Genomic DNA, 13,683 nt, shown 5'->3' with positions numbered 1-13,683 from the left:
ACTTACCATTTGTGCAACCTTAGGGAAACTACCTGACCTCCCTGAGCCTTGGTTTCCTAATCTGTGAAATGGGAACAATAATATCTGGCTAACAGAGTGGTCACAGAAGTTCAATAAGATAATGCATGCTAAGTGCTTAGCAAAGTGACTGATACAGAGCAAGTATTTAATAAATATTAGCTGTTCTTTTCATTACTGAGAAATTTGGTGAGGAAAAGAAGGAACTAGAGCAATTCCAGAGATCAGGACTTATCTCTTTAGGATGGGGAACCATGCTGAAGTTACGATATGGTAGAGTGTAACTGATGACACAAGGTCTAGGTAATGAAGAGGCAGGAATCAAACCAGCTGAGGGCTGAAAGCCCTGGAGCAGTGAGGCATTAAGCGCATCTCTGCTCAGCCTTATCTCCTCCATCACCTTCCTAGAGTCTTAAAGGGATTCAGAGACCTGAATCTGTCACTAACTCCTTCTCCAATCCCACTCTAACTAGTTCCCTCCTCACACTTCTATGCTCAATACCTGAGTGTGAGTACCAGGCCAGCCAGCAGAGAATAATTAGTTGGCATCAAAGAGCAACACAGGGTCACATGAACAAGAGGTGGCCTCACCTCCTCTGAGCCCACATTCTCAACTTCCCCAGGAGGAAACTCCCTGGCAGTCCAGTGGTTAGGACTCCGTGTTTTCACTGCTGTGGCCCGGCTTCAATCCCTGGTTGGGGAACTAAGACCCCGCAAGCCACGCAGTGTGGCCAAAAAAAAAAAAAAAGTATTCAACTGCTCCACAAACCAGAGAGAAGGACCAGTGTCTGCCAGTTATCCCTGCCCAAGCACCCCCCAAGACTCCGGGAAGGGACATGGCTCCTTCTGATAAGCGAGGGAAGAAGGCACATCATTTATGGGCAAAAAGTAGGGAATGAGCATCAGAAGCAGGTTGTAAAAAAGGCTTCTTTATTGAGAGCAGCGAGTGTAAAAAAAAACCAAAACAAACAAACAAACAACAACAACAATAAAGGTGTGAGGCAGGGGTGGCCCACTGTTCCATCTCCTCCAGCACCCACCCCTACGTCCCATGCCCTCCCACCCCACGCTGCAATTACATACAAAAGCCGCCCACGGTGCATACAAAAAGGGCGGGTTATATAGTGTCAAAAGCTCCTGAAAACTCCTTCATCTGCCAGGCACTTAGGATGAGAAAAGGAGAGAAGGGTGGGTAGGAGGCGCAGGTCTGGGTCAGCGTGCACATGTCCATGGCGGGGTGGGGGTGGGGGGGACTTGCTGGCTGGGTCCTCCATGATCCCAGTGCAGACCCCAAAGTGGTCCCCAGAGGCCAGAACAATCCAGGACTTGAGTATATAAAGGAACTCCCCTTGAAGCCAGCTCACCTCCAGCCTAGCCACCCCCCCCAATGAAGTTGGCAGGTGAGTGGCAGAACTGGACCTGGTGGAGGGGAGGAGACCCAGGCCAGAAATTGGGTTTACCTGAGGCACCCACACTTCCCCTGATAGGGGAAGGGGTGGTAGAGAAAGCTGCCCAGCCCAAAGCCCCAGTCACCCAGTCTGGGTCCAAATCAGCCTCCCCAAGGGCTGAGGGTGAGGAAGAGGAAGAAAGCCCAGGCCCTGCCTGACCTCAGCAGTGCCTGTGGTGCCCGGGCGGGGCCCCTAGGGCCCAAGAGGACCAGGATCTTGCCCATCATGCTGTGGGCACCCCTCAGGAGGTCCTTCCCTGCCCACGCCATCCTGAGGCACAGCCTGCCTGGGCTCCCTCCTCACGGCTTGTTATCCGCGGGGTTGTCTCCCAGGGTGTTGGCGATCTCGCTGAAGGAGGGCCGGTCCTTGGGGCTGAGGGCCCAGCAGCGCTGCATCAGCCGGTAGAGCTTGGAAGGGCAGCCCTCAGGCTGCGGGAGTCTGGCCTTCCCAGCCTGCAAGTCTGCAGAAAGACGGTGGGAAGAGGGTTAGTCAAAATATTTAACCACCTGTCCAATACTCTGTGGAGCCTGCAGTTCCCACAGGCAGCCACGTGAGGGAGACTCTGAGGGACACTGGCCAGTGTGGATGAGCAAGGATTCAGGGAGTTTATAGAAAGCATCTTGCAAGCAAAGGGGAGGACTCCCCTGATCCCAGCTCTCTCTGGCTGGCGGGGGCAGGGTCCAAGCAGCACAAGAAGCAGCCAATACACAGGGGCTGAAGTGGGGTCAATAGGCAGGCACCAGAGTAGCTGGAGTGAACGCTGGGGACAAGGGCTATTTACCAACCAGTATGAAGGTATTTCGGTAATCTAACAAGTGGAGTGGCCATATCCATGTACGTGCTGATACCAGCCCTGAGAGAGGAGGGCGGGGGCTGAACTGGCCCCGGGACCCTGAGCAAGCTCTTCACCTAGAGAACATCTGGAACTGTCTCTCGGAAACAGAGCTGCCTACCTGCCAGCACTTCGTCGTCTGCCTGCCCTCCGTGGGGCATTTCCCCGTGAGTGAACACTTCCCACATCAGCACGCCGAAGGCCCAGACATCAGACTTGGTGGAGAAGTCGCCCTCCAGGATGGCCTCAGGGGACATCCAGCGCAGCGGCACCCAGGCCTGGCGGAAGTGGTAGTACTCACTGTGGGACAAGAGGACACACAGGCATGGGGGTGGGGGGGTGAGGGGCACAGCCTGGGATCCCACCTCATCCCAGGTCTGGGTCTCATACCCAAGCTACAGCCCAGATTTTCTGTATCAAGGCATTCAGGGAAATTGGAAACATTTTTGCTTAGCAAGGGGTGGGGTGGGGGGTTGTATACTGGATGAAATCTGGAGGCATCCACATGGGGTCTGACGGTTAAAAAATTCCCTTAAGAATCAGACTTCGCCTAATGTCAATATTTAAAAGCTAATAATCATACATACTTTCCATATTAGTTTAAAAGTGTGAAAAATGAACACGTTAAATGGAAAGAAATCTTAAAGAGCTTTACTAGTGATAACCCAATCATGACTAAAGCAACAGTCAGACAAACCAGGGTGAGTCAAAACTGGGATGACTCGAGGGGAAGTTCCCGGAGGCACTAGGTAATGTATATTCCAGCGCGATCTCTGGCTATGGGTGCTGAGCTTTAAGTCTTAGCCTTAAGAATAACTACTGAATTCAGGAAGTTACAGAGAGAACCATATGAATAGTTAAATTCTATAGAAAACTATATAAAGTGTGACTAGTTACTTTTGAAAAAGGTTTATAATTTTTTTATCACTAGAGAAAATGTGTAAGATGAGGGAGCTGTGGTCCACTGGCTGGGACGCCTACTGCACCCTTGGGAGAGGGTGGGAAGGTTCTGCCCCTCCAGGGGCCTCCAGCTTTGGACTAAGCCCTTTCCCACCCCCCCACCAGCTCTGTCTGCCCTCTGCCCCTCGCCCACTCCACCTGTGCCCCCTACCTGTTGTACACGTCCTTGCTGAGCCCCAGGGCCGACACCTTCACCTGTCTCTGAGCGCTGACCAGGCAGTTTCGAGCGGCCAGGTCCTTGTGCACGAAGCGGTTGTTGGACAGGTGCTCCATTCCCAGGGCCACTTGGGTACACAGAGCCACCTGGAACGAGAAAGGGGGCTGTCAGAGCACATCAGGACTGGGGTACTGGCGGACCGCCCTTGACACAGCTCTTGGTGGGGTCTCAGCACCATCAATGTGATGCTGAAGGAAGCCCCAAAACAAAGGCACAACAGCCTGTTCCCTTCTCTGTAAAATGGGAATAACAGGACCTGCACCTCCTGGGTTGTTGGAGAACTGAACTGAATGAAATAAAGTTTTCGGCCCCACTCCCATGCACAGCAGGTGCTAGATTAAGTGAGTGGCAGGTGGGGTAGGGAGACCACATAGTGACCACCTGCTGAGTGAAAAATAACTGGGCAGTAAGTATAGCTCACATCTTTATGGGCTGCTCCTCTTTTTTTTTTTTTACTTCAAAGTTACATATTTCCTACTAGTTGCATTTCATAAAAAACAAAATAAACAACCATATATATCTATATATAAAATATATGTGTGAGTGAAGGTAGATAGAGACACACACACACACACACACACACACACACACTGGTTGCCTCTGAGAAGGGTAGCTGGAGGCCAGAGAGAAAAGGCAGGGAAACTTTTGGTTTATATTTTGGTGTGAACTACATATAGAAAAGTTCATAAAATTTGTCTACTTTCACGAATAACTATAACGCCCACACCCAGGTAACAGTCACCAAGTTAAAAAAAGAAACCAATGATAGGCCCCCAGAAGCTCCTCACTGGCTCCTTCCCCATCACAAATTCTCCTCTCTCCTCAAGAGGTAATCACTATCCTGACTTGTATGAAAATAATGTCTTGTCTGTTCTTTACAGTTTTACCGCTGATGCGTATGTTCCTAAACAAACAATACAATTCCATTTTGCCTGTTTTAGAACCAGATAAGGCTGCAAGCATGCAAACACGTATATTCCTTTGTGCCTTGATTCTGTCACTTAACATTGCAAGGTTCAACCTTTTTTTTGGGATATCATTGTACTGAGTTCTTTCTCATCATAAACACATCATAAAAAAAAAAAAAAAAACACATCATAATTTATTCCTTCTAATGTCAGTGGAAATTTGTTTCCCCCACCCCCCGCCAGATTTTCGCTATTAAGAACAGTGCTGGGCAACTACTGAGCCCATGTGCCACAACTACTGAAGCGCCTAGAGCCCGTGCTCCACAACAAGAGAACCCACCACAATGAGAAGCCCACGCACCTCAACGAAGAGTAGCCCCCGCTCGCCACAACCAGAGAAAAGCCCGCGTGCAGCAACAAAGACTCAACGCAGCAAAAAATAAAATTAAAAAAAAAAAAAAAGATATTTTGTAGTCAGCTGGGAAGTAATGGAGCCAGTACTCCCAATGAGGGAAGGCCCGTAGCAGCCAGATTTGATACTGGAAGCCAGTGCAGGGAGAGCGTCTCTCAGTTGAGCAAGGTAAGAGGGCAGGGAAACCAAGGCGAGGCTTAAGAGGATCAAACATATTTTGTCCACTTCATAAAACTTCTTTGGGCTGGCACGCAAACCATATTCTAATTAAAAAAAAAAAAAAAGTGCTGTTATGAATGTTCTTATGAGTGTATACATGCATGAGTTTCTGTAAGATATCTCGTGGGGGGTCGTGGACTGTGAGTAGATCTAGCATTACAAAATAATGCAATACTATTTTCCAAAGTTTAAGAGAGTTGGGGAGATTTTTCACTGATACCTTTTAAAAGTGTTTGAGCCATGTGAATGTATTACATATAATATATTATATAACATATTAAATGTAATTATAAATATTAACATTTAAGAAATATACACCAATGCACTGAACGAATATCAATTGAGCATCTACTATACACCACATACAACTAGGTGCTGATGGAATATAATAGGGATGGCAAGACTGGGCTCCTGGTGAGAGGGCAGTCTAGAAGGGAGGTAAGAATTTTACCTGCGGAAGGGTGCCACCAATTGGGGGAAGGTGAGCCAGGCCAAACAGAGGTAAAATCAGAGCACCAGGAGAGTGTCTGTAAAGACCAATGGTCCCTATGCCTCTGTCACCTTATCCAATCCTTGGGAGTGACACCAAGGGACATAGGACATGTAGCATTTCCTTGTATATAAAAACAAGGCAAACAGAAATGCAAAGAGGTCCGCGTGGAAGGTTATTTAACAAGTTACTGGCCAGCTGTGTATTTCTTCCAGCACACAGACTCACTTTCAGGATCCATAAGGGAGAAGCCACCCACTACATACTAAATCACGGAGAGACAAACGTGGCTAATGATCAGTATCATGGGTGATCAAGAAAATACTAATCAAGCCCCGACAAGGTATCATTTGCCACACACCTGGTTGCAAAAGGTCAAAAGTTGGCCTCTAACCTACCTCCAATGGCTCAGAAAAATGCATAATAATAATAATATACAGACACAGAGAATAATAAAGCAAATGGGGCAAAATGTAAACAACCGAATCTGGCTAAAGGTTTTGTAGGAGCTCCTTGAACCATTCTTACAGTCTTTTAAGTTTGAAATATCAAAATGAAAACAAACATACACACATACATACACACGTCAATAAACACATTAAAAAAATAACAATAAGTAAGTAAAAGCAGCCTGTGTGTGGACCAATGACAGTATGTCACCGATTAACCAAGATTATGGTTTATCTGATTCTATGTCCCTGAATTTCAAAAAGGAACAAAGGTGAATGTGAGGGGTAGAAGGGCTGCTCCCACATTACCCAGGGCAAGGAGGAGACCAGGCGGTCAGAGAGAAGGGGGTGGGAACACTTGTTGTACACCTTACTGTGTGCCCGGGCCCTGAGCCAAGCTAGCCGCTCCCCTTCTTGCTCTCTGTGGGGTGGGCTCCTCCTCAGCTTTGCCCACAGTCCCTGCCAAATGCCAAAGCCTGGCTCTTTCTTCAACACTGCAGCCGCCTTTCCTGGGTCACCTCACTGTGGATGGGGGCACAGGAAGGGCTGTCTGCCATCAGTGACCCCAGGGGTGGGGTGCTGGCTGTGGACTGGCCCTTCGGCATCCCTGGCTGGCTCCGAGCAGCTTCACCGGCCTGGGTCCCAGGGTCACGGAAAGGCCAGGAGAGGAGCTGAGTCCAAACACTGGGAGAGGGGTCATTCCAAAAACAGATCTTCTCAGTCTGTGTGCTCTGACCAGTGAGATCCCTGCAGGTCCCACTGCCTCCACTGGAGAGTTGCTAATTGTGGTCACAACCTACTAGTATGGCATAAAACCCATTTAGTGAATCTTAACCAGCATTTTTTTTTAAAGGAATAGAAAATATCAGAGTGTATCAGACGTGGAAAGGATAACTATCATTCATGGAACTTTTTTCATTTTTTAAATATACACTTCTGGGACTTCCCTGGTGGCGCAGTGGTTAAGAATCCACCTGCTAATGCAGGGGACAACGGTTCAAGCCCTGCTCCGGGAAGATCCCACATACCAAGGAGCAACTAAGTCCGTGTGCCACAACTACTGAGCCTGTGCTCTAGAGCCCGCGAGCCACAACTACTGAGCCCACGTGCCACAACTACTGGAGCCCATGCGCCTAGAGCCTGTGCTCTGCAACTAGAGAAGCCACCGCAATGAGAAGCCCGTGCACCGCAATGAAGAGCAGCCACCACTCATCACAACTAGAGAAAGCCCGCACGCAGCAACAAAGACCCAACGCAACCAAAAATAATTAATTAATTTTAAAAAAGTGATACTTTAGAATATTTAAAATAAATATGCACGTCTGTGTTGCATTGTGATGTAAAATGTGCTCTCTTTTCTTTCTTTTTTTTTTTTTTGCTACTGTGGGTCTCAGTCAAAAAAAGTTTAAAAACAATGGTCTACACCTGCGCTGTCCAAAACAGTAGCCCCCTAGACCCATGTGGCTATTTCAGTTAATTAAAACTTAATAAAATAAAAAATTCAGCTCCTCCGTCTCTCTAGCCACATGCTAAGTACTCAGTAGCCACGTGGGGCTGGTGACCACTGCACTGGACAGCACAGGTATGGAATGTTTCCACCACCTTGGGAAGTTCTATTAGGCAGCACTGATCCCAACCACAACCAGTCTGGACCCATTACATATCCAATATATCGACTGACACTGCATATGCAGACGGGCTGAACGCGGGCCACTACCAAGAGTTAGGGGAAATCTCATCTTTTTGGTGCATTTTCTTTATCAAAAGTGAAGCCACAAAATCTCCGGAGAGCTTCCAACCAAATGCATGAGCCAATGAGAAGAGGTCAGGTGAACAGGTCCACCAGGATTACTGAGCCGTCCCTGGGTGCAGAGCCAGGCACTGGATCTCCAAAGAAAAGTAGAGGTCATGCTCCCAAAAGAGCTCCCAGGCTGCCATCCTCAGGAAGCCCCAAGTGGCACTGGTGGTAAAAGGCGTTATAAACGGACACACTCTACTTCAGTCTTCAAAACGCCAGGGCAGGGGCTTCCCTGATGGCGCAGTGGTTGAGAGTCTGCCTGCCGATGCAGGGGATGCGGGTTCGTGCCCCGGTCCTGGAGGATCCCACATGCCGCGGAGCGGCTGCGCCCGTGAGCCATGGCTGCTGAGCCTGCACGTCCGGAGCCTGCACGTCCGGAGCCTGTGCTCCACAACGGGAGAGGCCACAACAGTGAGAGGCCCGCCTACCGCAAAAACAAAAAAAAAAACAAAAAAAAAACCGAAACGCCAGGGCATTGTCCAGCCTTGCCCCCTTGTCTGTAAGGGGCAGACAAAGGCTTTTGTAACAAGCCCTCATCAGACTTGGCTTTCCCCTCAGCCTGCCCTCTCTGCTCTGGCTCACAAGCTAAACAATCTGCTGCTAGTCATGGGAATAGAAGACAGAGGTCTTGGCCCAGTGACTAACTTGCTATCTTTCCAGAGAAGCAGTGCTTCTGGAAATACTGGCTAAGCGAAGACAGTAAAAGGGAATTCTGTTAACCCAAGCCAGTTAAGTGTTTCCTTACTGCTGGGCAAGCCGCCATCAGATGGCCATGGGATTAATTTTCAAATGCTGTTATAAACACCTGCACTTTGGTAAAGACCAGATCCACCCCTCCTTTCCAACTTTAACACCCTGGGGGCTCGCCCGAGTTCTGGCTAAGCCACCGTGATGCTTCCCTGCTCTTCCCAAACAGGCTGCTGCTTCCTATCCGGCATCTGACTGCTTAAAGCAAAGCGTTGTCCACCAGGTGTGCTAAGCTGCCCCTGCTCCTGGTCCCATCATTAGCTTGCAGGTGATCCATGGAGAAATCACAGGTTACAGTGCTCCAACTTCAAAATCTCCATTATCTTATCAGCTACTCTAACAAGCATCACCTACAATTATGCCACCACCCAGGGCCTGTGTCTTTGATTGCTATCACGATCCCACAGCTATCCTGGAATCCTCCTGAGGCTCCTCCCCGTCCAGGCACAGCACCCTCATTCCAGCTCTAGCTGGCCAGGGAGCACCCTGCTTACCACTCCACCTCCCTTTAAAAACTGAACGTTGGGCTTCCCTTAAAAAAAAAAAAAAAAAAAAAAAACAACCTGAACGTTTTCTCCTTCTATTCCCCCAGAACCCTAGGAATATAAAGTGGCACAGCAGCTCACTAAATTATTAGCGCCAGAAAGCATCTACAAATTTTAATATAGCTTTCCTGAGAATTTTCATTTTCATGGAATCCCCCAAAAGAAGTGTTTTTCAAACTACTGATCGAGACCCATATGGGTCTCAAAACCAATTTAGTGGGTTAAAAAAAAAAAAAAGGATAGGATAGGAAATATTAAGTACATCAAATACAGGGTTGTGAAAGATTCATTTTAGTTGCATGTGTGTGTATGTGTGTGTTTGCTGGGCCATGATGTAAAATGCATTTTTTATCCTGGACCAGGGCACAAACCCATGTCCCCTGCATTGGCAGGAGGATTCTTAACCACTGCGACACCAGGGAAGCCCTAAAATGCATTTCTTATAGGGGACTTTAACCAAAACCATTACAAAGCCACTATCCTACTCCTGGGCTCCTTGAACCTTAATGAGCTTAAGAATCAGCTGGAGAGCTTGTTTAAAAAATGCGGATCCAGGCTTCCCTGGCGGCGCAGTGGTTGAGAGTCTGCCTGCCGATGCAGGCGACACGGGTTCGTGCCCCGGTCCGGGAAGAGCCCACATGCCGCGGAGCGGCTGGGCCCGTGAGCCATGGCCGCTGAGCCTGCGCATCCGGAGCCTGTGCTCCCCAACGGGAGAGGCCACAACAGTGAGAGGCCCGCATACCGCCAAAAAAAAAAAAAAATGCAGATCCTCAGACCCCACTCTCACAGATTCCGCAAGTCTGAGGTACGGTCCATAAATCTCCAATTTTTTTTTAAAGCAATGCCCTTCCCCCACCACCCAATGCAGAATATTGTCCTTAGAGAGTATGAAACCCAACTTACCGAATTTTCCCCATCCAGTTCAAGACACTTGGGCAAAAAAGTGTGGAGAGATCTTCAGCAACAGTGGCGACGACTCTCAGCCAAAGAGAGTCCCTCGGATCACGTGATGGAAATAACTTCCTGTCACCTGCCTACGCCCCTGTCCCAGCCAAAGCAACATACCTAAACTCCTCTTCTTCCCACCATTCACCTACTTCTTGTCCTTGAGACTTGAACTCGAATGCCTTTCTCTACCAGGAGACCTTCTTTGTTAACCACACTGTCTGTCCACCTAAAGGACGTGGACGTCTTCAACGTCTCTTATTTTATGTCTCTCACTTGCTTTCTGTGTCTTACCTGAAGTCTGTAAGGCACACGCCATACTCACTTACCCAAGCTCTCCCACTAGATCCTAAGTGCCCCAAGGACATGCACAGTCTCAATTTTGCATCCCCAAGGGCCCATCATGCCAGATTCACTGGATCCACGCGTGCCCTGATTTGTGAGCTCTGGGGTCTTGACATCCCACCCAGCTGGAGAAGCACGTCCTGTCCTGTGGCTTTCCATATACAGCCATAGCAGACAATCCTGTGGATTCTCGGAGATGGAGGCAGGGGCACATGTCAGGAGGCCAGTTCACACGCGGAGGATGAAGAAACACGCTCAGGGCCACGCCCAGCCCCGAAGGCCCCTAGACGCCCAGGCTGCCTGCTGTTCCTCCAGCTCAGCATCCAAGGCAGGTGACAGAAATCCTGCTCCAGCGGCCAAGGTGAAGGGCAGCTCTTCTCTCGGAAAGCAACATGGCCACACAAAGGCACTCACAGGCTCCATGACTGGGACAAGTCACCTAATCTCTCTAAACCTTGGCGTCTTCACCCACAACTCGGACAGCGACATGTATCGCAGAGGATCACCGTGATCGCTGAGGTAAGTACTTACACGGGGCCTGGCCCACAGGATGCATTCAACCAGTGCACTGCTGTTAGGTAACTGCCCCGGGTCCTGGCCCACCATGGGGGCCTCGACCCGCTCCCGTCCTCACCTTCTGCTTTGTGCTGAGGGGCTGCGACTTCAACTTTTCATCTTTGCTCTTGGAAATCCTCAGGAACTGTTTGAGGTCTCCCTGAGGAAAAGCCAAGCGTCTCTGTCAAGTCAGAGTCCAGCCGGTATCTCCAAAACATCCAACCCAGCAGGTGCTCACAAGGTACCCGCCCCGGGGGGATGGTGGGTGGGTGGGGGGGTTGAGGAGCTCCGACCTGAATGCCCAATCCCCAGCCCAGACCCCCTCCCATGGGAAGTGTCCAGTGGGAATTAAAAACTATAGGAAGTGCCTCCTAGAAGCTCTCACGTCGGAAAGGGAGAAGAACGGTCATTGCGACCCTCAGGGGAGGCCCCAGATGGGCAGGTGAGGAAGCCCCTGCCCTGAGGGAGCCAGGAGAGGAAAACCCCACAGCCCCCAACCCTCCGTCTTCATGGGGTCTTCACGGACCCCAGACAGGAAGGCTGTGTCCTCCAGACATAACGAAGAGGGGACATAAGCGGCAAAAACATGCACAAAGTGCTCACGAGCACTCACTAAAGGAAAAACGAGGGTCACTCCGCCCCCTTCCTGCCCCGAGCTGGGGAGTTTGACAAGTAGCAGCTCGAAGACCAGGGGGATTAGGCCTAGATGGGCGAGGGAATGAAGGGTGAGGGGTGGAGCTGGGCGTGCCAAGCAGGGTGGAAAGAGAAGGCTAGTGGCTGGGTTAACACTGTCCCTCAAGTGGTGCGGGCTGCAGGGAAAGAAGGAAAGCCAGTTTCTGACATGTTTATTCTCAAGGGCTGACAAGCCCTGGGGAGGAAAAAAAAAAAAGACAAACCAAAGAAAACGAGAGTCATCCAGGCAGCGGGCAGAGGGAGAAGAGGGAAGAACCTGGGCCCCACCCCGAGACCTGGGGCTGGCAGACGGGGTGCGGGTCAACGAAAGGTGGGTGTCGGAGAGCTGGGGGGACAGGAGGCTGAGCATCTCAAGGTGGTGACAGCAGGTTCCCACGGTGCCCCCCGCCCCCCCAGGTCAGAGCACTGCCCAGCCCGAGACAAGCAGGGCCCCGGCCAGCAGCATACCAGGTCCACATACTCCAGCACCATGTAGTGGGGCTCGGCCTCCCGGCACAGTCCCAGCAGCCTCACCACGTTGGCGTGGTTCAGCTTCCCAAACATCTCGAACTCCCTCCGGAAGTCCAGCTGCTGCTGCTCGTCCCGGCTCTGCAGGCTCTTCACAAGCACCAGGGTCTCTGGCACCCCCTCCTCCAAGCCCTGCGCCTTTGCCAGGAACACCTCCCCAAACTCGCTCTTCCCTGCGGGCACACGTCTGAGTCGGCCAGCAGCCTTCCCCGGGGCAGAGAAAGCCCCTGACTTGGGAGGCACCTGGCCTGTGTCACACAGCAGGGAGTCTCTCTGCCCCACCCACCTGGACCGCCAGGTGGCCCCAGCTGTGTGGGTGACCCCGAGCAAACCACTTCCCCTTCTGCCCTGGGCTTGGCAGATGCTAACAGTGAAATAAAGGGGTCAGATTAATAGTACTTTCTAGAGGGTGGTCTGTATGAGAATTTTAGGTCATTCACCATAAACAGATCTTAGTTCTACATTCTAACCTATGCTCAGAAAACATTTAACTAGCACAGATCCGTAACTTCTCAGAGTTATTCCTAAAACAAAGCTAACTTTAGTTGATTTCTTTTTAAAGGTGAGGGAGAGTCAATCTAAATAAAACACCAAGTGAATAATACACAGGAATGACAAAATCTGTGGAGGTGGGGTGTGGACAACAGGTGGGGGACACACTGGACCGGGCCTCTCCAAAGCTCCCTCCATTTCTGATGTTCTGGGCCTCAGGGACTCCAGAGCCACCAGCCCTAGCGCAGCCCCAAGACAGACCAGAGCCTGTAGTTAAGCAGGGGTGATGATGGCCAAGGCAACACACCCAGTGTGGTGATGGGCTGCAGGCTGGCCCGAGGGAAGTGCATCTTGTCACTTGTGCTGTGGCGTTTGTTGGTGGCCGTGGAGCTGGAGCCCAAGCTGGTCAAGGCCACTTCCTCTTGGATCTCTGCTGAGGGCTGTCCGTTCTGCAGAGGCCCGCCTGGGAAGAAGGAGCAGGGAGGGTGTCAGGATAAGACCTGACACTCTGGCCACCATGGCGGGGACTGTAGTCCTTTTCCACAATCTCCCACTTCCACCAAAGGGGTCCAATCCTGGGGTCCCACACAAAATCCACACACAATCCAACCGATGAACTGATGGGGCTGGGGCGAGGGAGACAGGCATCCCTCAGGGTATGACCACTTATTGACACAGCCGATTACAACTTTCGAAATGGAAAAAACTGCACAAGTCTTATCTGAGTCAATGGTCCCTGGACAGCATGGTGACATAAGGGTTTTTGCTTTCATAGGGTCTCCTACAGGCACAAAGGGAAAATCACAACAAGGGAAACCCAGGCCCTGCTCCTGAACTCCTAAACTGAGAGGGGAGACCCAGCAATGTCCCCAGGGGGCTCCCAGTCGGAGGAGAGAATGGCAGGAGGAGGGAAACAGGCAGACAGATCGCCCCTGGGGAAACTCAAAGACTAATGGGGGGAGACAAGGTGTGCAAAGAAACATGAACACATATACTTAAATTATGTCTGTGGTTTCGAACTGCAGGGAGAAGGCAGGGAAACGTAGGAGGCTGGCCCAAGAGGCTCCAATGAGCAAGATGTAAGCCAGGTTGCGCAGAAGCCA

At 50.5% G+C, this 13,683-nt stretch overlaps 1 protein-coding gene across 1 annotated transcript in view; it reads right to left on the bottom strand.

The window, feature by feature from the left end:
- Positions 1-926: 926 nt before the first annotated feature.
- The window catches only part of PTK7 (protein tyrosine kinase 7 (inactive)), a 60,160-nt gene continuing 47,403 nt past the window's right edge, over positions 927-13,683 (bottom strand). The window contains exons 15-20 of the mRNA XM_024766344.1: positions 12,888-13,043; positions 12,029-12,261; positions 10,968-11,048; positions 3,410-3,561; positions 2,420-2,598; positions 927-1,926 (exon numbers count right to left, since the gene is read on the bottom strand). Of these exons, the coding sequence (XP_024622112.1) occupies positions 1,766-1,926; positions 2,420-2,598; positions 3,410-3,561; positions 10,968-11,048; positions 12,029-12,261; positions 12,888-13,043 (962 nt within the window). The 3' untranslated portion in view covers positions 927-1,765. The remainder of the gene's footprint in view (positions 1,927-2,419; positions 2,599-3,409; positions 3,562-10,967; positions 11,049-12,028; positions 12,262-12,887; positions 13,044-13,683) is intronic.

This window comes from Neophocaena asiaeorientalis, unplaced genomic scaffold (genome assembly GCF_003031525.2).
Source record: "Neophocaena asiaeorientalis asiaeorientalis breed wild unplaced genomic scaffold, Neophocaena_asiaeorientalis_V1.1 scaffold46, whole genome shotgun sequence".
In the NCBI taxonomy this organism is placed as follows: domain Eukaryota; kingdom Metazoa; phylum Chordata; class Mammalia; order Artiodactyla; family Phocoenidae; genus Neophocaena; species Neophocaena asiaeorientalis.
Note: the sequence above shows the minus strand (reverse complement) of the source record. Positions and strands in the feature narration are given on the sequence as shown.